This window comes from Xenopus tropicalis, chromosome 8 (genome assembly GCF_000004195.4).
Source record: "Xenopus tropicalis strain Nigerian chromosome 8, UCB_Xtro_10.0, whole genome shotgun sequence".
NCBI classification, from domain to species: Eukaryota; Metazoa; Chordata; class Amphibia; order Anura; family Pipidae; genus Xenopus; species Xenopus tropicalis.
In genome coordinates, this window is record NC_030684.2 from 7,357,116 (window position 1) to 7,381,762 (window position 24,647).

Here is a 24,647-nt window from a genome sequence, read left to right on the forward strand (position 1 = left end):
GTTTAAGAACTCAGCCTTCCTCTATGGAGCTGTCTAATCAGTGCCTTTGTCACAAGTGGTGGAGAATGCAGTTTTTTCGACTAAGGCCGAATGAGATGTCCATTCAGCACCACAGTTATATCTGTTTTGTTTAACAACACAACCCTCCCCTATGGATCTGTCTAATCAGTGCCTTTGTCATAAGTGGTGGAGAATGCAGGCTTTACTACTAAGGCCCAATGAGCTGTCCATTCAGCACCACAGATATATCTGTTTTGTTTAAAAACACAGCCCTCCTCTATGGAGCTGTCTAATCAGTGCCTTTGCCACAAGTGGTGGAGAATGCAGCTATGGAGCTGTCTAATCAGCACCTCTGTTACAACTTGTATGTGGTGGAGAATACTGAAGAAGCTGTCCATGCAGCACCACATTTATATCTGGTAATTGTGTTTAAGAACTCAGCCTTCCTCTATGGAGCTGTCTAATCAGTGCCTTTGTTACAAGTGGTGGAGAATGCAGTTTTTTCGACTAAGGCTGAATAAGCTATCCGTTCAGCACCATGGTTATATCTGTTTTGTTTAACAACACAGCCATCCTCTATGGAGCTGTCTAATCAGTGCCTTTCTCATAAGTGGTGGAGAATGCAGGCTTTACTACTAAGGCCCAATGAGCTGTCCGTTCAGCACTACAGTTATATCTGTCTTGTTTAAAAAGACAGCCCTCCTCTATGAAGCTGTCTAATCAGTGCCTTTGTCACAAGTGGTGGAGAATGCAGGTTTTTCGACTAAGGCCGAATGAGCTGTCCATTCAGCACCACAGTTATATCTGTTTTGTTTAACAACACAACCCTACTCTATGGAGCTGTCTAATCAGTGCCTTTCTCATAAGTGGTGGAGAATGCAGGTTTTTCGACTAAGGCCCAATGAGCTGTCCGTTCAGCACTACAGTTATATCTGTTTTGTTTAACAACACAAGCCTACTCTATGGAGCTGTCTAATCAGTGCCTTTGTCACAAGTGGTGGAGAATGCAGGTTTTTCGACTAAGGCCGAATGAGCTGTCCGTTCAGCACCACAGTTATATCTGTTTTGTTTAACAACACAACCCTCCTCTATGGAGCTGTCTAATCAGTGCCTTTGTCACAAGTGGTGGAGAATGCAGTTTTTTCGACTAAGGCCGAATGAGCTGTCCATTCAGCACCACAGTTATATCTGTTTTGTTTAACAACACAACCCTACTCTATGGAGCTGTCTAATCAGTGCCTTTGTCACAAATGGTGGAGAATGCAGGTTTTTCGACTAAGGCCGAATGAGCTGTCCATTCAGCACCACAGTTATATCTGTTTTGTTTAACAACACAACCCTCTTCTATTGAGCTGTCCAATCAGCACCTTTGTTACAGCTAACATTCAGCACAATAGTAACAACTTGTATTTGTGTTGCAGCCATTATATATGGAGCTCTGCAATTTGTACATTCTGTGTGTTTTATATATATATATATATATATATATACTGGCAGCATTACATGTGTAGGATATAGGGGGGGTGGACTATCCAGTTAAGGAACGCTGACATTTAATTCCACGTGTGCCAGTAACGTTACATTACATATCTCTAGAGGTGTGCCTTAACCGTTTAAGCACCGCTGGCTATTAATGCCGTGTGTGGGTGTCTGACAGTGCAGGTAGCTGGCTTTTGGGGGTCACCAAGGGATGTCTGAGCCTACCTAATTTTTGCATGCATGCACGGAGCCTTTCTTCAAGATTTGACACTCTGCTCTGCAGCTCCTCGTAGTCATAGGCGCCAATCTCCTCCTGTAGCTCGTTTAGAACTGACGTCAGATTCTGGACCTCCTCTTTAAACTGTAATACCAATTTGGCATCGGCCTTGTACTCTTCCAACACTGGTATCAGAGGCCTAAGCTCCTCCATTTTCGCTTTTATTGCCTGCAAGGTTAAAATAAGCTGGGTTCAGTGCTCTGCATGCAAAATGTTGGCAACACCCTGCCCGCTGCCTGCCCTGCCTGCCTACGTGCGTGTAAAAAAAACCTCGGCCCCCCAAGGGTCCCATTGGAGTGCCACATTAAACAGTCTGCAATACACCAAGAAAATTTGGGAAAGGTCTTTATTAGTCATTTTTTTGTTTTCAAATGCAACATCTTTATGGTTACATGCTTTAAAACACATACACAAAAGAGTTCTTCCTTTTTAGAAAAGAAAAAAGAAAAAAAAAGATAGATGCATTGACAAAGGGTTAAAAAGTCTTCATGAAATGCAGCTACAGTTGCATGCAAATGAAGATTTGGAGCGCAAAGGTGATCAAGGGTTCCTTAGTGAGAATAGCGCTAATTGGGAAGGTGTTTTTTTATTTTTCTCGTTTTTTTTTTTTTTTTTTTTTAAAAAGTGCCCAAAATGCTGTGTGTCTCTCTTTCATGGGGGAACATGGGAGTAAACTGCCTCTTCAGTCTGTATAAGTTAGCCCTGTAAGCGAGAAAACGAGATACCATTGAGGACCTTCGTGGCACCGAGCGCCCTTAATACAGCCATTCAAATACAAATACACCCCGGGGTCTGGATATAACCTAGGGAAGCTCTTGCTTTCTAGACCAACTCTATCCCTATAGCGCCTACTGGGCTGCCATATTTGCCCCAAATACCTAGTGCTACCCAATATTCTTTCCAACACACATTCAACGTTTATGTGCCATTGAAGGCAGTATCCGTCCCTTCCTATCCCCTGGTTCTGACTCCTGAAACAATGTAGCCGAAGCCAATGAAGAGATCAGGATAAAGGTGCCCATACACCTTCAGATCCGCTCCCCAAGCAAGTGGATCTTCTCCCGATTTCCCCCACCTACGAGTGGACGATATCGGAAGAATCCAGGCTAATTCAATCGTTTGGCCCTGGGACCAAAGGATCGAATTATAATGACGGGTATAGGCAAAGTCGGTCCGGGGACTGCATCAACGAGCCAATGTGGCCCCTATCCAACTAGATTTTATAACCAGGCCAGATATCGGTCAGGCAGTCCCGTCGTTAGTGCCCATACACGGGCCGATTAGCTGCCGAATTGGTCTAAAGTTCCCCATACACGGCCCGATTCTAGCTGCCGATATTGGTCCCTTAAGGTCCCCATACACCTTTCATTTTGCTCTTCCGGTTCCAATTCCGGAAACAAGGCAGCCAATAAAGAGATCAGGATAAAGGTGCCCCATACACCATAAGATCCGCTCGTTTGGCGATGTCGCCAAGCGAGCGGATCTTCTCCCGATATCCCCCACCTACGGGTGGGCGATATTGGGAGAATCCAGGCTAATTCGATTGTTGGCCCTGGGGCCAAACAATTGAATTATTACAGTGGATATAGGCAAAGCCAGTCTGGGGGCCGCATCAATGAGCCGATGCGGTCCCTGATCCGACTCGATTTTTTAACCTGCCTGATTTCAGGCCAGATATTGGTTGGGCAGACCCGTCGGTAGTGCCCATACACGGCCCGATAAGCTGCCGAATCGGTCTAAGGGACCCATATCAGCAGCTAGAATCGGCCCGTGTATGGGGGACCTTTAGACCAATTCGGCAGCTAATCGGCCCACATATGGGCACTAACGACGGGACTGCCCAACCGATATCTGGCCTGAAATCAGGCAGATATCGGTTGGGCAGGTTAAAAAATCGAGTCGGATCAGGGTGCCCATACACCTTCAGATCCGCTCACTTGGTGATGTTGCCCTGGGGCCAAACGATTGAATTATAACGACAGGTATAGGCAAAGTCGGTCCGGGGACCGCATCAACGAGCCGATGCAGTCCCTGATCCGACCGAAATCTGCCCGATTTCAGGCCAGATATCGGTCGGACAGTCCTGTCGTTAGTGCCCATACACGAGCCAATTAGCTGCCGAATTGGTCTAAGGGGCCGATATCAGCAGCTAGAATCGGCCCGTGTATGGGGACCCTTAGACAGCTTCGGCAGCTAATCGGCCCGTGTAGGGGCATTAACGACAGGACTGTCCGACCAATATCTGGCCTGAAATCGGGCAGATATCAATCGGGCAGGTTTAAAAATCTAGTCGGATCTGGGACCGCATCAGCTCGTTGATGTGGTCCCCGAACCGACTTTGCCTATACCCGTCATTATAATTCGATCGTTTGGCCCCAGGGCCAAACGATAGAATTAGCCGGAATTCTCCTGATATCCCCCACCCATAGGTGGGGGATATCGGGAGAAGATCCACTTGCTTGGCGAGCGGATCTTATGGTGTATGGGAACCTTTATCCTGATCTCTTCATTGGCTGCCTTGTTTCAGGAACTGGAACCGGAAGAGCAAAATGAATGGCCAGACGGATACGGCTTTCAGTAGCAATGACATTTACAAATAACCATAGAACCAGTGAGAACGAGGAATTAATAGTGATTGGAAAGCTGCTTAGGATTACATTTTCTTTCATTATGGAAAAAAAAAATTGGGAGGGTTCCCTATGAACTAGGGGGAAAAGGCACATTATTAAAAAGAAAATACACAGGGTATAGGGAGCTGCCATAGTGTTTCCCTTAGACAGTACAGTATGGGGGTACAGCTTATTGTGTGCCCAGAACATTCCTTCTCTGTATATTTGTATTTATACATATGGGTAGGAGGTGCCATAGTGTTTCCCTTAGACAGTACAGTATGAGGGTACAGCTTATTGTGTGCCCAGAACATTCCTTCTCTGTATATTTGTATTTATACATATGGGAGGGAGGTGCCATAGTGTTTCCCTTAGACAGTACAGTATGGGGGTACAGCTTATTGTGTGCCCAGAACATTCCTTCTCTGTATATTTGTATTTATACATATGGGAGGGAGGTGCCATAGTGTTTCCCTTAGACAGTACAGTATGGGGGTACAGCTTATTGTGTGCCCAGAACATTTCTTCTCTGTATATTTGTATTTATACATATGGGAGGGAGGTGCCATAGTGTTTCCCTTAGACAGTACAGTATGGGGGTACAGCTTATTGTGTGCCCAGAACATTCCCTCTCTGTATATTTGTATTTATACATATGGGAGGGAGGTGCCATAGTGTTTCCCTTAGACAGAACAGTATGGGGGTACAGCTTATTGTGTGCCCAGAACATTCCTTCTCTGTATATTTGTATTTATACATATGGGAGGGAGGTGCCATAGTGTTTCCCTTAGACAGTACAGTATGGGGGTACAGCTTATTGTGTGCCCAGAACATTCCCTCTCTGTATATTTGTATTTATACATATGGGAGGGAGGTGCCATAGTGTTTCCCTTAGACAGTACAGTATGGGGGTACAGCTTATTGTGTGCCCAGAACATTCCTTCTCTGTATATTTGTATTTATACATATGGGAGGGAGGTGCCATAGTGTTTCCCTTAGACAGTACAGTATGGGGGTACAGCTTATTGTGTGCCCAGAACATTCCTTCTCTGTATATTTGTATTTATACATATGGGAGGGAGGTGCCATAGTGTTTCCCTTAGACAGTACAGTATGGGGGTACAGCTTATTGTGTGCCCAGAACATTCCTTCTCTGTATATTTGTATTTATACATATGGGTAGGAGGTGCCATAGTGTTTCCCTTACACAGTACAGTATGGGGGTACAGCTAATTGTGTGCCCAGAACATTCCTTCTCTGTATATTTGTATTTATACATATGGGTAGGAGGTGCCATAGTGTTTCCCTTACACAGTACAGTATGGGGGTACAGCTAATTGTGTGCCCAGAACATTCCTTCTCTGTATATTTGTATTTATACATATGGGTAGGAGGTGCCATAGTGTTTCCCTTACACAGTACAGTATGGGGGTACAGCTTATTGTGTGCCCAGAACATTCCTTCTCTGTATATTTGTATTTATACATATGGGAGGGAGGTGCCATAGTGTTTCCCTTAGACAGTACAGTATGAGGGTAAAAAACCCCATCTGTACTACTCTACACCATTTGTGAGATGGACAGCTCAGCGCTGCACTTGCCAAATATCCAATTATTGGAATGATAACCCTAATTTATAGCACAAGGAAGATATTCCCATGAACCCGCCTCACTCCCATAGGGATCAATTAGAAGGAAGCAAAGTGACGGCACTTCCAGAAACGTCAGACGCCGGGTCACTGGGTCTTGGCCGCCCATCTTTGCTCCAAAGGGAGAAATTCTGATTCACTATGATGTGTTATTTACAGACATACAGGGGAACATTGGGCTATTCTGATACCTTCTAATATGAATAGGAATAGTAATAACCCTACATTCAACTGGTACATAAAGCTATTGCTACCCCAATGTTTCTATATATCTGTAACCTTGTTATGGGCTAAGGGGGCCCAGCCTGAAGGTCAGTTAGGGGGGGGATTTGGGGTGAGTGCTTATTTGTGCCCTGGGTACCCCTGGAACTATAGCAGGGTGACTGTTACCCCAATGTTTCTATATATCTGTAACCTTGTTATGGGCTAAGGGGGCCCAGCCTGAAGGCCAGTTAGGGGGGATTTGGGGTGAGTGCTTATTTGTGCCCTGGGTACCCCTGGAACTATAGCAGGGTGACTGTTACCCCAATGTTTCTATATATCTGTAACCTTGTTATGGGCTAAGGGGGCCCAGCCTGAAGGCCAGTTAGGGGGGGGATTTGGGGTGAGTGCTTATTTGTGCCCTGGGTACCCCTGGAACTATAGCGGGGTGACTGTTACCCCAATGTTTCTATATATCTGTAACCTTGTTATGGGCTAAGGGGGCCCAGCCTGAAGGCCAGTTAGGGGGGATTTGGGGTGAGTGCTTATTTGTGCCCTGGGTACCCCTGGAACTATAGCGGGGTGACTGTTACCCCAATGTTTCTATATATCTGTAACCTTGTTATGGGCTAAGGGGGCCCAGCCTGAAGGCCAGTTAGGGGGGGATTTGGGGTGAGTGCTTATTTGTGCCCTGGGTACCCCTGGAACTATAGCAGGGTGACTGTTACCCCAATGTTTCTATATATCTGTAACCTTGTTATGGGCTAAGGGGGCCCAGCCTGAAGGCCAGTTAGGGGGGGATTTGGGGTGAGTGCTTATTTGTGCCCTGGGTACCCCTGGAACTATAGCGGGGTGACTGTTACCCCAATGTTTCTATATATCTGTAACCTTGTTATGGGCTAAGGGGGCCCAGCCTGAAGGCCAGTTAGGGGGGATTTGGGGTGAGTGCTTATTTGTGCCCTGGGTACCCCTGGAAATATAACAGGGTGATTGTAATACCAATATAGATACAGATATGTTATGCAGGAATGCTCTGGGCACACAATAAGCTATACCCTAATATCATACTGTCTAAGGGAAACAATAGGTTCCATTCATTTCTATAGAAGGAATATTCTGGACAAAATAAAGTTCCTTTTGACAGTGAAGAAAATGGCTGCCTTGGGGAATGCTCTGGCAGAGTTGGCTTAATTTATTAAATACAGTAATCAACAGGTACTTTACTCTAATAACTCATTTTCATTTTCAGCTCGTGAAGTGAGAAAGCGGCTGATTTGCCGCACAAATGGCGGGGCTGACAGTCAGAACATTGTTCCGTCGCTGCCTCCTACTCAGGCTCTGAGCAAACAGCACTGCCATTTGGACGGCTTGTTTATTTAGTCGGGCTAAGGATGTTTACATCCATTCAACTCTAATTAACAAGAGTCGTGCCTCGTTTCTAACAGTGCCGTGCCCTCTGTTCTCACTGCTGAACGCTCGGTTGCCGGGGGGGTTTATACGCACAGTCCTTCTCCTGGTATCTAGGTGCCTTTCTGCCTTCCCTGAATCGGTTAAACCACATAGAATGGGTGGGGCTTGTTGGAAGTAGCTGAGTAGAAGTCATATTGACTATGGGGCCCAACAATAGTCCAATATCTGGCCACCTATCAATGGGGCAGGTTTGAAGATTCAATTGGAGGAGGGCCCCATTGGATGATCCAATTGGATCTGGATTCACTCGTTTGTTGACCTTGCCAAATGATCAGATCCGCCCATCTTTACAAAATCATCTTGATATAAGTTAGAGAAGGAGCAAACTCTGTCTAGACATTTGGCCCAGATGGGTTCCCTCTGCCCCACCATGTTTTCTCCATTGGAATTAATGTCTAAACAAAGTTTACTCCGTTCATATATGAAATATAGACTGGACCGTAATCAGCTGTGAACAGGGATGTCCAACTGGAGACCTGTAGGCCAGGTAAAGCCCTCTTTAAACATCTCCATAGACCTCTTTGTATGACTTCACTGTTAAGCTGGCCAACAAACATGTGAAATAGGGGGTAAGTGGCCAACAATGCCTAACTTTTCCTCAATTTCTTCATCTCCACCCCAACTGGTTGCCTTGCTGTCTCATTCTAGAACCTCAGCTTGTGTTTCTAGAAGACAACCATGACGTGGTCCACACCACTAGACCATTTTGAGACAATGGGCACTTATCACGCCATTATTTCTGTTCTTAACTTCACCTTTTTAATATTCCTAGGTGTCATATGGCAGAACTGGGTTCTTCTAAATTGGGGGATTGGAAACTGTCGGCTTTTTAGGTGTTACTGAACTGGCCTTGGGGGGTGTAGTTTAAAAAGATCTGTAAAGCCAAAGGTTGGTCATATCTCCTCCTTGCTCAGCCACTGGCCCATTCCCCTCCACTTTCTTTCTAATAAAAGTCATTCTTAGGTTCTCCTTCTCTTAAACGAGACAAATACCCAATGAGAATTCCATTCACACTCTTCTTTCCATAACACATTCATTTAAAGGGGAAGTATGACTTTATATGTTGACAAAATATGTTGTAGAGCTTGTTTTCTTGAGTAACGAAGAGGCCGCCATTTCTGGAAGATACTTCATTCGGAAATAACGAATCCATTATGGACATTGGGTAAAGCCTCAGCTTTTAGTCTTTCAAGAAGCAATTCCCAGAAATGGTAGGGTCCTTATTTTGATCATCTCTACAATGTCAAAAAAGTCATACCACCCCCTTTGAAGTGGCATTTCCCATGTTGGTACCAACCTTAAACTGCCTGGCCTGGTGTTGCCTGTGCGTCTCTTCCACTTGTTTGAACTTGGATTCCAGGCCCTTCATTTGGTTTTCCATTCTCTCTACGTATTGCAGGTCCCGCTGGGTCCGCCTGTCCAATACTTCTATCGACTGAGACATGTTCTGCACCTGGAAGAGCGACACTGATTGGCTGGAAGGTACAGCAACTTCGATTCACATTCCAATATTCAAACCTATGCTGATGTAGCCATTGCGTTGCCCCAACTACTTCTCAAAATGAGGCATCAACACTTTAGATGCCTACAGATGGCTGCCAAGGTGGTGGCCAGAGATAGACTTCTAACACAGGTACAGGGAATGTGCATTCCCAGTGAATTATGGGTATTTTATGGACAGCCAGGACTAATATTGCTTCATTCATCTTACGTCACCCTATTTTATGAACCATCTTCCTGGTCATATATGGTCTACCTGGTCATCTATGCTTCTCAATATAATGTTTGGGAAGACTTGGGTGCTTATTATATATATCCAGCTGAACTACTCAGGGTTCTTAAGCACTTTCCCAGACACTCCCTGCTGCTTTTATTTCCCCGAATACGTCAACAAGCAATTTCCTCTTCCCTTCATAAAGACGCTGAGTCAAGCAGCGAGGCCTTCACGCTAGCTCATTGGGCTTGCTTCCATTTTCCAATTAATGGTGCTTGTAACCGGTCAATAGCCGTCACCTACAATCTCGGAGAACTCCCATCAATAACACATTTTGGCAGGTACCGCGCTCAGACTCCCGTTGTTCCTACTCAATACAGGGATCTCCGTGCTAGCAGTGGCCACCTCATTTCCCAATAGGCTGAAACCTTCTCTACACTTAATATTAACCCCTTCTTTTAAAGTCAAGCTAACGACCCCCTTGTGCTTAAATATTCGTCACCGTGGCTTTAATTTTCATTGGCTGAGATAAGGTTCCTTTTGAACCCTTGTGCATTATAATACCCTTATATTAGAAGGCTGGGAACAGGTTCCTGCTCTGAAGAGCAGGAAGTGGTAAGGGTGCAAGTGAAATAAGCTTCCCCTATAGAGTCCACTGAGCCCAGAAATAACTTTTTTTGTGTGAAGAAGTTTGGTAACACAATCATGGGTGAGCCAGAGGGGTGCTACAGGGACAACCCAAGAGGAGACAAGTACCTTTTCTAATAGCTGCCTGAGCTGTTTTGTCCTGGCATCCCGTGAACACATTGTCTGTTGAGGTGCCACCACTGTGCATATACATCGCCCTTCGCTGTCCTGGGCAGAGCTGTACACCTGCCAGCTCTCTTCTGGGTTGGTTGGCAAAACCTGCAAAGAAGGCAAAAAAATAGGTTACCGCCCCGCCAAACCGGTTCATGGGGAACTGCCGCTCATTGAGGCCAGAAGGCTTAGGTGCTGAGTTTGGAACATCATGGGGATAAGGGCAGAACGTTGCTGGTAAATTCTTATGGTGTCACCATCTACAGAGACTTCAACCTAATAGTTCACTTTGGCCCCGCCCCATTAGTGTATGGGGTTGGGGAATGAATGGTGCAAGAGTTGAACAAACACAAGTAGTGGGTGGTCTCCAAGCAATATTCTAAACCTGATGCTTTTGATGGTTCAGACCCTACTTTTGAGGTCCAGACTTTGGTCCGGGCCTCCCATAGCCCATTCCAAAGTCACTGATATAGTATTAGTAGTTCACATTCATAATTCAGTAATGTTGCCAAGAAAATCAAGTGATTGCCCCAAGTCTTACCCTAACCAACCTTCAAACTGGGCTTCTAGAAGAGCAAGTAGGCGTTCTCTCCAAATCTAACCCCAACTGGCTTACAGGTTCGGCCCCCTGTAATTGCTCTAAGCCCCCCTATACCCAACACCTTCTCATTGTTAGGATATAGACCTTACCAAGTGCATTTTGGACCCATTATACCCTCCGGTGTATGGGGTTGGGTTGCAAATGAATGGTCTAAGAGTTGAACAAACACAAGTAGTGGGTGGTCTCCAAGCAATATTCTAAACCTGATGCTTTTTGAGTAGGTTTTTAATGGTTCAGACCCTACTTTTGAGGTCCAGAATTTGGCCAGGGCCTCCCTTAGCCCATTCCAAGGTCACTGATATAGTATTAGTAGTTGCATTCATAATTCAGTCATGTTGCCAAAAAAAGTCAAGTGTTCGCCCCAAGTCTTACCCTAACCAACCTTCAAACTGGGCTTCCAGGACTATCTAGAAGAGCAAGTAGGCGCTCTCTCCAAATCTAAACCCAACTGGCTTACAGGCTTGGCCCCAGCCATTGCTCTAAGCCCCCCTATCCCCAACACTTTCTCATTGTTAGGATATAGACCTTACCAAGTGCATTTTGGCCCCATTATACGTGGTTGAGGAATGAATGGTGCAAGAGTTGAACAAACACAAGTAGTGGGTGGTCTCCAAGCAATATTCTAAACCTGATTCTTTTTGAGGGAATTTTTGATGGTTCAGACCCTACTTTTGAGGTCCAGACTTTGGTCCGGGCCTCCCATAGCCCATTCCAAAGTCACTGATATAGTATTAGTAGTTCACATTCATAATTCAGTCATGTTGCCAAGAAAATCAAGTGTTCGCCCCAAGTCTTACCCTAACCAACCTTCAAACTGGGTTTCCAGGACTATCTAGAAGAGCAAGTAGGCATTCTCTCCAAATCTAACCCCAACTGACTTACAGGCTTGGCCCCAGCCATTGCTCTAAGCCCCCCTATCCCCAACACTTTCTCATTGTTAGGATATAGACCTTACCAAGTGCATTTTGGCCCCATTATACCCCCCAGTGTATGGGGTTGGGTTGAGAATGAATGGTGCAAGAGTTAAACAAACACAAGTAGTGGGTGGTCTCCAAGCAATATTCTAAACCTGATTCTTTTTGAGGGAATTTTTGATGGTTCAGACCCTACTTTTGAGGTCCAGACTTTGGTCTGGGCCTCCCATAGCCCATTCCAAAGTCACTGATATAGTATTAGTAGTTTGCTTTGTAATTCACTCATGTTGCCATGAAAATAATGTGTTCACCCCAAGTCTTACCCAAACCAACCTTCAAACTGGGCTTATCTAGAAGAACAAATAGGCATTCTCTCCAAATCTAACCCCAACTGGCTTACAGGCTCGACCCCCAGTCATTCCTCTAAGCCCCCTAACCCAACGCTTTCTCATTTTCAGGATATAGACCTTACCAAGTGCATTTTGGCCCCATTATACCCTCCAGTGTATGGGGTTGGGGAATGAATGGTGCAAGAGTTAAACAAACACAAGTAGTGGGTGGACTCCAAGCAATATTCTAATCCTGATGCTTTTTGAGTGAGTTTTTGATGGTTCAGACCCTACTTTTGAGGTCCAGAATTTGGTCGGGGCCTCCCTGAGCCCCATTCCAAGGTCACTGATATATTATTAGTAGTTCACATTGGTAATTCAGTCATGTTGCCAAGAAAATCAAGCGTTCGCCCCAAGTCTTACCCTAACCAACCTTCAAACTGGGCTTCCAGGACTATCTAGAAGAGCAAGTAGGCATTCTCTCCAAATCTAACCCCAACTGGCTTACAGGCTCAGCCCCCAGCCATTGCTCTAAGCCCCCCTATCCCCAACACTTTCTCATTGTTAGGATATAGACCTTACCAAGTGTAGAACAGGTCTCACTGCACCTTAGGTCACCCCCACCTTTATGAAGGTAGATCAACCCAATGGTTAAACAGAGGCCTATTACGTGCCATCACCACCCTACTGATACATTGAGGGAAAGGAACCCAGAGGAACCCAATTGCTAAGGCCTGAAATCCTATGGAAGGTAAGAGCCTCCGATTTCTCGTCATCCTTTGTGCCTATGTGCCGACACCCAGCTGTAGGCATTAATTAATGGCGGACCCCGTGCTGCCCCTCTGCTTTCCCGGTAGCGCCGCGAAGAAAAGGGATATATTTATCCTCAAATGACACATTTCTGTGCTGCAAATTGCATGTGATTTATGGGCCTCTGCCACCTGATATGATATAAATGAATGAATTCTCTAAGGCCTGTTGAGTTAATAGCGGGTGAGATGTGTTCTGCGGATTTGCCTATGCAAGCATATCATTATTTTTATGCCATACATCTTAATGTTTAATTGCAGCCTTACACTGTATCGAGTTCACTTCTCCCATATCTTTAATAGAAATATGTAAAGATATTTATGTATTTTATATATCGGTCTTTGGGAAGGTCACAGCAGGAGTAACTGCATTCAGCAGGTAAGCAAGATAATGATAGTAGCCTCTGAGATGGTGTCTATAGTAATGGGGATAATAGCCTCTGGGAAGGGACTGGGGCTGTGGGATAGCAGGTATAGTAGGGAGAGATGGTGCCTATAGTAGCAGTGGGGGGATAATAGCCTCTGGGAAGGGACTGGGGCTGTGGGATAGCAGGTATAGTAGGGAGAGATGGTGCCTATAGTAGCAGTGGGGGATAATAGCCTCTGGGAAGGGACTGGGGCTGTGGGATAGCAGGTATAGTAGGGAGAGATGGTGCCTATAGTAGCAGTGGGATAATAGCCTCTGGGAAGGGACTGGGGCTGTGGGATAGCAGGTATAGTAGGGAGAGATGGTGCCTATAGTAGCAGTGGGGGGATAATAGCCTCTGGGAAGGGACTGGGGCTGTGGGATAGCAGGTATAGTAGGGAGAGATGGTGCCTATAGTAGCAGTGGGGGGGATAATAGCCTCTGGGAAGGGACTGGGGCTGTGGGATAGCAGGTATAGTAGGGAGAGATGGTGCCTATAGTAGCAGTGGGGGATAATAGCCTCTGGGAAGGGACTGGGGCTGTGGGATAGCAGGTATAGTAGGGAGAGATGGTGCCTATAGTAGCAGTGGGGGGATAATAGCCTCTGGGAAGGGACTGGGGCTGTGGGATAGCAGGTATAGTAGGGAGAGATGGTGCCTATAGTAGCAGTGGGGGGATAATAGCCTCTGGGAAGGGACTGGGGCTGTGGGATAGCAGGTATAGTAGGGAGAGATGGTGCCTATAGTAGCAGTGGGATAATAGCCTCTGGGAAGGGACTGGGGCTGTGGGATAGCAGGTATAGTAGGGAGAGATGGTGCCTATAGTAGCAGTGGGGGGATAATAGCCTCTGGGAAGGGACTGGGGCTGTGGGATAGCAGGTATAGTAGGGAGAGATGGTGCCTATAGTAGGCAGTGGGGGGATAATAGCCTCTGGGAAGGGACTGGGGCTGTGGGATACGCAGGTATAGTAGGGAGAGATGGTGCCTTATAGTAGCAGTGGGGGGATAATAGCCTCTGGGAAGGGACTGGGGCTGTGGGATAACAGGTATAGTAGGGAGAGATGGTGCCTATAGTAGCAGTGGGGGATAATAGCCTCTGGGAAGGGACTGGGGCTGTGGATAGCAGGTATAGTAGGGAGAGATGGTGCTATAGTAGCAGTGGGATAATAGCCTCTGGGAAGGGACTGGGGCTGTGGGAATAGCAGGTATAGTAGGGAGAGATGGTGCCTATTAGTAGCAGTGGGGGGATAATAGCCTCTGGGAAGGGACTGGGGCTGTGGGATAGCAGGTATAGTAGGGAAGAGATGGTGCTATAGTAGCAGTGGGGGGATAATTAGCCTCTGGGAAGGGACTGGGGCTGTGGGATAGCAGGTATAGTAGGGAGAGATGGTGCCTATAGTAGCAGTGGGGGGGATAATAGCCTCTGGGAAGGGACTGGGGCTGTGGATAGCAGGTATAGTAGGGAGAGATGGTGCCTATAGTAGCAGTGGGGGGATAATAGCCTCTGGGAAGGGACTGGGGCTGTGGGATAGCAGGTATAGTAGGGAGAGATGGTGGCCTATAGTAGCAGTGGGGGGATAATAGCCTCTGGGAAGGGACTGGGGCTGTGGGATAGCAGGTATAGTAGGGAGAGATGGTGCCTATAGTAGCAGTGGGGGGGATAATAGCCTCTGGGAAGGGACTGGGGCTGTGGGATAGCAGGTATAGTAGGGAGAGATGGTGCCTATAGTAGCAGTGGGGGGATAATAGCCTCTGGGAAGGGACTGGGGCTGTGGGATAGCAGGTATAGTAGGGAGAGATGATAGTTGTAACATGGGCCTAAAGTTCAGCACGCACTGGTTGCCTGTGTATCTCTATATTATCTATGTTTATTACATATCTATAGCATTGACTCAAATCTGTTGACGTCTATCAAGGAATCTTGGGAAATGTAGTCCAGCAATAAACTGACGCTTTAGGTGCCTTTCCCTGTATCCATTCATTTCTCTTTAAATTCCATTTATTTTCCAATTCAAAAGAAGTTAAAAAATAAACAACAGAATCGGGGAGGAGGATGATGATGGGACAATATCGGGGAAGGACACGACGGCGTCACTTTCTATCGCGGAAACAAACAGCTGAAAGCGCAGGGATAAAAGAGCAATATTTTTTCTCAATGAAACCGGCAGTAACATAGTAGCTTCATTCACATTCATCAAGTACAACCTTGGAAGGACGCGGTATTCCGTGCGTACGGCGCTCTGAGTTCTACGTGCTTTGTCATTGAGAATGACCCCCAACGTGTATATCAGTAGTAGAGACGATATATTGGTATTGCCCCCCCCCCCGTCTGGCTAACGAGCAAGAAGGATCGTTACTAAGCAGCGGCTTGATTGCTTTAATTACACCAACAACGATTGCCCTTTGAATCCATTATCCCCCCCCCCGCGCACCCTTTTCCCCAGCTCTGAGAGTGTAAGCTCTTGTGATCAGGGCCCCTCTCATTGGGATTAATGTGGTATCTACCTAATGACCTGTATGTGCATAGAAGCCTTTGGAAAGCAAAGGGTTAATGCAGGAAGGCACACCTAGACATGTATTGGCACAAATGCCCTTAGAATCCATTTATCTCCCCCCCCCCGTGCCCTTCTCCCCAGCCCTGAGAGTGTCAGCTCTTGTGATCAGGGCCTCTCTCATTGGGATTAGTGAGGTTGAAAGTGGTACCTACCTAATGACCTGTATGTGCATAGACGGTTTGGGAAAGCAAAGGGTTAATGCAGGAAGGCACACCTAGACATGTATTGGCACAACTGCCCTTATAGCCGGGGTGGAAGCGTTGGCCAAGGGGTAACATAGCCAGGGGCTACAGGGGGGAGGAGGGTAACATTGCCCACACTGGAGTATTTATCATTACATAGGGATATATAAAGGGTTAATGCAGGAAGGCACACCTAGGCCCTTAGAATTCAATATCTCCCCCCCCCCCCCCGTGCCCTTCTCCCCAGCTCTGAGAGTGTAAGCTCTTGTGATCAGGGCCCCTCTCATTGGGATTAGAGAGGTTGAATCTCTAATGGTACCTACCTAGAAGGTTTGGGAAAGCAAAGGGTTAACGCAGGAAGGCACACCTAGACATGTATTGGCACAAATGCCGTTAGCATCCATTATCTCCCCCCCCCCGTGCCCTTCTCCCCAGCTCTGAGAGTGTCAGCTCTTGTGATCAGGGCCCCTCTCATTGGGATTAATGTGGTACCTACCTAATGACATGTATGTGCATAGAAGGTTTGGGAACGCAAAGGGTTAATGCAGGAAGGCACACCTAGGCATGTATTGGCACAAATGCCCTTATACCCGGGGTGGAAGCGTTGGCCAAGGGGTAACATAGCCAGGGGCAACAGGGGGAGAAGAGAATTACCCACACTGGAGTATTTCTCATTATATGGGGAAATATATAGGGTTAATGCAGGAGGGCACACCTAGACATGTATTGGCACAAATGCCCTTAGAATCCATTATCTCCCCCCCCCCGTGCCCTTCTCCCCAGCTCTGAGAGTGTAAGCTCTTGTGATCAGGGCCCCTCTCATTGGGATTAGTGAGGCTGAATGTGGTACCTACCTAATGACCTGTATGTGCATGGAAGGTTTGGGAATGCAAAGGGTTAATGCAGGAAGGCACACCTAGACATGTATTGGCACAAATGCCCTTAGAGCCGGGGTGGAAACGTTGGCCAAGGGGTAACATAGCCAGGGGCAACAGGGGGAGAGGAGGGTAACATTGCCCACACTGGAGTATTTATCATTACACAGGGATATATAAAGGGTTAATGCAGGAAGGCACACCTAGGCACCTAGGCCCTTAGAATTCAATATCTCACCCCCCCCCCCCCCCGTGCCCTTCTCCCCAGCTCTGAGAGTGTAAGCTCTTGTGATCAGGGCCCCTCTCATTGGGATTAGAGAGGTTGAATCTCTAATGGTACCTACCTAGAAGGTTTGGGAAAGCAAAGGGTTAATGCAGGAAGGCACACCTAGACATGTATTGGCACAAATGCCGTTAGCATCCATTATCTCCCGCCCCCCCCCCCCCCGTGCCCTTCTCCCCAGCTCTGAGAGTGTCAGCTCTTGTGATCAGGGCCCCTCTCATTGGGATTAATGTGGTACCTACCTAATGACCTGTATGTGCATAGAAGGTTTGGGAACACAAAGGGTTAATGCAGGAAGGCACACCTAGACATGTATTGGCACAAATGCCCTTATACCCGGGGTGGAAGCGTTGGCCAAGGGGTAACATAGCCAGGGGCAACAGGGGGAGAAGAGAATTACCCACACTGGAGTATTTCTCATTATATGGGGGAAAAAATATGGTTAATGCAGGAGGGCACACCTAGGCATGTATTGGCACAAATGCCCTTAGATTCCATTATCTACCCCCCCCCGTGCCCTTCTCCCCAGCTCTGAGAGTGTCAGCTCTTGTGATCAGGGCCCCTCTCATTGGGATTAATGTGGTACCTACCTAATGACATGTATGTGCATAGAAGGTTTGGGAACGCAAAGGGTTAATGCAGGGGGGCACACCTAGGCATGTATTGGCACAAATGCCCTTAGAGCCGGGGTGGAAGCGTTGGCCAAGGGGTAACATAGCCAGGGGCAACAGGGGGAGGAGGGCAACATTACCTGGGGTATTTCTCGTTACATAGGGGTATACAAAGGGTTAATGCCCCATTATACAGAGGGGCTTTTCCCTGGGGACCCCCAGGAGCAGGGGCCCAAGTTTGGCCCAGAAACATATAAAAATGATTCTATTATAGATATAATTAACTCCCAGCATGCCGGAGCGAAGCGAGAGATTAAAGGGGAACTTACCCCTGTGCTTCTATCCAGGGTGCCCGCATTGGCCGCCGTTAGCTTGGTGGTATTGAGCCCCACCAGGGAGGGCAGCGTCTGCGACATCCAGTTGGTGATCATCGCCATGGTGCTCAGCACAACCCCAATCTTCAGCAAAGGCACCGACATGATTGCTTGGCTGCCCCCGACCAACCCTTCATTCTGAATCGGCCAAACGACTCGCCTGGGGCGGCACGGTGCCTGCGGGGAGCAGAGGAGCCTCCCAGCCCTCACACCCAGCGACACATCGCTTCCGAGCCATGGTTCCCTACAGGGGCCGGCTGGGCAGGGAGAGCGAATGGGGCTTCCCAAGGGGTCGGCTGCCTGTGGGGCAATATCCTTATTAAACAGCGGCGGGGCACAGATCCGTATTGCCTCTCAGCCCCCGTCCCCTCCGGCCAGTGCTTCCCGAGCCCACCGAGCGGAGCGATAAGCAGCGACCGACTGAGCCGAGCGGGGATCGCAGTGAGTTAGTGGGAGGGGAGGAGGGGCCTGAGCGGCGGTGTTACGCAGAGCTGATGTCACATTCTCTTCTGCTTCTAACCCCTCCCTCTGTCTCCCCTACTCACCCCCATACACCCCCCCTACTGCCCCCCCCCACTCACCCCCATACTGCCCCCCCACTCACCCCCATACTCATCCCCCTACTCAACCCCATACTGCCCCCCACTCACCCCCATACTGCCCCCATACACCCCCCTACTCACCCCCCTACTGCCCCCCCTACTCACCCCCATACTGCCCCCCACTCACCCCCATACTCACCTCCCTACTCACCCCCATACTGCCCCCATACACCCCATACACCCCCCTACTGCCCCCCACTCACCCCCATACTGCCCCCATACACCCCCTACTGCCCCCCCACTCACCCCCATACACCCCCCTACTGCCCCCCCACTCACCCCCATACACCCCCCTACTGCCCCTACTCACCCCCATACTGCCCCCCCACTCACCCCCATACACCCCCCTACTGCCCCCTACTCACCCCCATACTGCCCCCCCACTCACCCCCATACACCCCCCTACTGCCCCCTACTCACCCCCATACTGCCCCCCCCACTCACCCCCATACACCCCCCTACTCACCCCCCTACTCCCCCCCACACCCCCCCCATAGCATCTGCTCCCAGGGAGCTGCGTGGGAACAAACCCACTACCCACATTCCCCGGAATCATCTGTCTGTCTGTATCTCTCTCCTATCTATCTCTGTATCTATCTATCTATCTGTATCTATCTATCTATCATCTATCTATCTATCTCTCTGTATCTATATATCTATCTCTCTGTATCTATATATCTATCTCTCTGTATCTATCTATCTATCTATCTATCTCTCTGTATCTATCTATCTATCTATCTATCTATCTATCTATCTCTCTCTCTGTATCTATCTATCTATCTATCTATCTATCTCTCTGTATCTATCTATCTATCTATCTATCTATCTATCTATCTATCTATCTCTCTCTCTGTATCTATCTATCTATCTCTGTATCTATCTATCTATCTATCTATTTATCATCTATCTATCATCTATCTATCTATCTATCTATCTATCTATCTATCTATCTATCTCTCTGTATCTATCTATCTATATATCTATCTATATATCTATCTCTCTGTATCTATCTATCTATCTATCTATCTATCTCTCTGTATCTATCTATCTATCTATCTATCTATCTCTCTGTATCTATCTATCTATATATCTATCTATATATCTATCTCTCTGTATCTATCTATCTATCTATCTATCTATCTCTCTGTATCTATCTATCTATCTATCTATCTATCTATCTATCTCTCTCTCTCTCTGTATCTATCTATCTATCTATCTATCTCTCTGTATCTACCTATCTATCTATCTATCTATCTATCTATCTATCTATCTATCTATCTATCTCTCTCTCGATGTGAATCATCTAGGCGTGGTATCAATCTGAGTGCTTAATCTATCTATCTGTCTAGGTCAATCTATGCTCTCTCGTTCTTCGGTGCTTACTTAAGTGTCGTGTAGTCGAGTGCTTAGTGGCGGTGGAGGTCTTGAGTCTATCGTATTTATCCTATCATCTGACTATTGCGCTAGTCGGATCATCTATGCTATCTCTGTATGCTAACTATCGGCCTTATCATCTATCTATCTTATTTTCTCATCATTGATCTAATCTATATCATGCTATGTTATTATCATCTATTCGTTATACTATCTAATTATTAGTTCCTGTATCTATTATCGTCTGCAGGTCTATTTATGCTTAACTACTTCAATCTAATCATGCTATCTATCTATCTATCACTATCATGGCTATTGGCTATCTATCTATATGCTATCTATGTCTAGTGTGATGAGCTAGTGCTAGGAAGTGAGATCAGTTGCTATTTAATATATGCTTCATTCTAATCAATAAGTTTAGGTCTAATCATGGGCTATCATCGTGAGGGCCGGTGTTTTGGCTTATATCTATCATTACTATCTATCATTGCTGTATTGTATTGCTATTCTCTCTATCTAAATATAAGTTCGATTACTACTGTGTGAGATTAACGTATCAATATGTTGTAAGTTATGTCGTGTGCTCTTTCATGTCTATCTATCTTATTGCTTGATTGAGTCTACGATTCATTTATGCTATTCTATCTAGAGGTATCTGATGCTATTGTTCTAACTATCAGTATCTATCGATTCATACTATCTTATCTTATCTCTCACTATCTATCTAGTGCGTATCTGCTTCTATCTCATCATCAGTATTATCTCTAGTCTACTCTGATCTACGGTCTATCTATCATCTGATTTCTGAAACGTATCGATTAGGGGATGTGCATATCTATCGTATTGTGACATCTAGTTGCCGTATCTCGTTCGAGTCGTCATTCTACTAGCTACTCTATTTCATCTATTCCTGAGTCTATTGGATCTAACAATGCAATCTATCATCTATCTATCTTCTATCCTGATCTATACACACACACAGCACAGTGATGTGGTGGGTGGGTACAGCAGTGGCGGTCGAGACAGGCCCAGGCGGCACCACACGAGTACAGCAGGCGACACGAACATGACAGCACAGCACACGAAGGGCGGGGGGCACGCAGCAGGCGGGGCACAGCAGGGGATCAACACATACACGACAATACAACACACACAGGCACCATACAGCACAGTAACGACACATACACACACACAAGCACAGGGCGAGCTATGGACAGCACATACACACATGACACGAGCATCACACACATACGCATACACCACTACACGCACACACACCCACATACACACATGACACACACACATTACGAACACAACACACAACACACGAGTACCACACAGTAACACACAGCACAACACACACGAGAAACAACACATAGCACATACCACACATGACACACAAGCACACATACGCCGATAGCACCGGATGACATGAGCACATCAGCACATACAGCATACACATAACACACCCACACACACACACACAGACAGCCGTCCATGACACAGCATGCACGACACACACGAGCACACATGACACACACCACACACACAGCGTTCTCACACATACACCACACACACACACACACACAATACACACACACACATACACACACTCACATACCACACACACACACACACATAACACACACATACACATAAACATACAACATACGACACATCACATCATCACAACAGTATCACACACACACATGACACATACAACATACACACACAACACCACGACCACCACAACATCACACACACCCACACACCAATACACACACATACAACTCAACACACACATACATACACACACACACACACACACACACACAGCACACATACACACACACACACACACACACACATACATCACACACACACACACACACACACACACATACACACACACACACACCACACACACACGACACACACGACAACATCACACACACACACACATACACACACACACACAACACACACACACACACACATACACACACACACACACACACACACACACACATACACACAGGGAAGAGATGAGTATATTTAGCAGAGCAGAGAGAGATAGTGAAACTGATACAGCAGATCAATATATTCTATTTTTTTCTAAAAATATCTGTCAAGTGTTCCACATCCCGGTGGGAAAGTATACGGAGAAACGAGACACGGCTACTGGCACCGGGCACCGAACTAACAGGGAGAGGGGTACGGGGTAGGGATAGGGGCAAGGTACAGACAGATGGACATATGTACAGTATTCACTTTGCTCTGAAACTATGTAGCAGCAGTGTGTTCTACTCTGTGTCGGCTTCTGCTGCATAGTCTGAAACTGAACCAGGGGAGCCGACTGCCGATACAGTGTGGTAGGGTATGTGTAGTCTGAACTGACAGTGACACTTACACATAACTATAAACCCAGTGAGAATGAGGAATGAATGGGTATTGGGGAGTTGTATCAGGAGTCAGAACCAGCAGTGCAGGGAAGGGAAAGGGACAGACACAGTGACAGTTACACATAACTATAAACCCAGTGAGAATGAGGGATGAATGGGTATTGGGGAGTTGTATCAGGAGTCAGAACCAGCAGTGCAGGGAAGGGAAAGGGACAGACACAGTGACAGTTACACATAACTATAAACCCAGTGAGAATGAGGAATGAATGGGTATTGGGGAGTTGTATCAGGAGTCAGAACCAGCAGTGCAGAGAAGGGAAAGGGACAGACACAGTGACAGTTACACATAACTATAAACCCAGTGAGAATGAGGAATGAATGGGTATTGGGGAGTTGTATCAGGAGTCAGAACCAGCAGTGCAGAGAAGGGAAAGGGACAGACACAGTGACAGTTACACATAACTATAACCCAGTGAGAATGAGGAATGAATGGGTATTGGGGAGTTGTATCAGGAGTCAGAACCAGCAGTGCAGAGAAGGGAAAGGGACAGACACAGTGACAGTTACACATAACTATAAACCCAGTGAGAATGAGGAATGAATGGATATTGGGGAGTTGTATCAGGAGTCAGAACCAGCAGTGCAGGGAAGGGAAAGGGACAGACACAGTGACAGTTACACATAACTATAAACCCAGTGAGAATGAGGGATGAATGGGTATTGGGGAGTTGTATCAGGAGTCAGAACCAGCAGTGCAGGGAAGGGAAAGGGACAGACACAGTGACAGTTACACATAACTATAAACCCAGTGAGAATGAGGGATGAATGGGTATTGGGGAGTTGTATCAGGAGTCAGAACCAGCAGTGCAGAGAAGGGAAAGGGACAGGCACAGTGACAGTTACACATAACTATAAACCCAGTGAGAATGAGGAATGAATGGGTATTGGGAGTTGTAATCAGGAGTCAAGAACCAGCAGTGCAGGGAAGGGAAAAGGGGACAGACACAGTGACAGTTACACATAACTATAAACCCAGTGAGAATGAGGGATGAATGGGTATTGGGGAGTTTGTATCAGGAGTCAGAACCAGCAGTGCAGAGAAGGGAAAAGGGACAGGCACAGTGACAGTTACACATAACTATAAACCCAGTGAGAATGAGGAATGAATGGATATTGGGGAGTTGTATCAGGAGTCAGAACCAGCAGTGCAGGGAAGGGAAAGGGACAGACACAGTGACAGTTACACATAACTATAAACCCAGTGAGAATGAGGAATGAATGGATATTCGGGGAGTTGTATCCAGGAGTCAGAACCAGCAGTGCAGGGAAGGGAAAGGGACAGACACAGTGACAGTTACACATAACTATAAACCCAGTGAGAATGAGGAATGAATGGATATTGGGGAGTTGTATCAGGAGTCAGAAACCAGCAGTGCAGGGAAGGGAAAGGGACAGACACAGTGACAGTTACACATAACTATAAAACCCAGTGAAGAATGAGGAATGAATGGATTATTGGGGAGTTGTATCAGGAGTCAGAACCAGCAGTGCAGGGAAGGGAAAGGGACAGACACAGTGACAGTTACACATAACTATAAACCCAGTGAGAATGAGGAATGAATGGATATTGGGGAGTTGTATCAGGAGTCAGAACCAGCAGTGCAGGGAAGGGAAAGGGACAGACACAGTGACAGTTACACATAACTATAAACCCAGTGAGAATGAGGAATGAATGGATATTGGGGAGTTGTATCAGGAGTCAGAACCAGCAGTGCAGGGAAGGGAAGGGACAGACACAGTGACAGTTAAGTCTCTATGTATATGTAGGTCAGTAGCAGATCTCTGGGGGGCAGCACTTTCCTTGGCTCCCAGTTGCCCCTGAAAACAATAAAACCGCCAGCTACAAGTGGCAGTTATTGCCCTGTACATGGGATTATTATTCTCCTCCCCCATCCCCCCTGCATCTAGAATTTTCTTTTCTCCTATACGGAAAGGCCTAATTATCTGGGCTTATTGGGGCCCCCCGGGGCCCGGGCGGAGCCAAGAGTAAAGCCTGTATTGTATTGCAGTGCTCCATCTGTGCAGCTCTGTGTGGCTTATAATTACCCATAATTACCCAATTACCTGTGCCAAGG

General features: G+C 46.8%; 1 protein-coding gene across 2 annotated transcripts in view; it reads right to left on the reverse strand.

The window, feature by feature from the left end:
- olfm1 (olfactomedin 1) overlaps positions 1-24,647 on the reverse strand; it is a 69,182-nt gene that overhangs the window by 21,012 nt on the left and 23,523 nt on the right. Inside the window, 4 exon segments of one of the 2 annotated variants that reach the window (NM_001100244.1) lie at positions 1,705-1,924; positions 8,982-9,137; positions 10,155-10,304; positions 18,090-18,545. In NM_001100244.1, the coding sequence (NP_001093714.1) occupies positions 1,705-1,924; positions 8,982-9,137; positions 10,155-10,304; positions 18,090-18,239 (676 nt within the window). In that variant the 5' untranslated portion in view covers positions 18,240-18,545. 2 annotated transcript variants of the gene reach the window in all.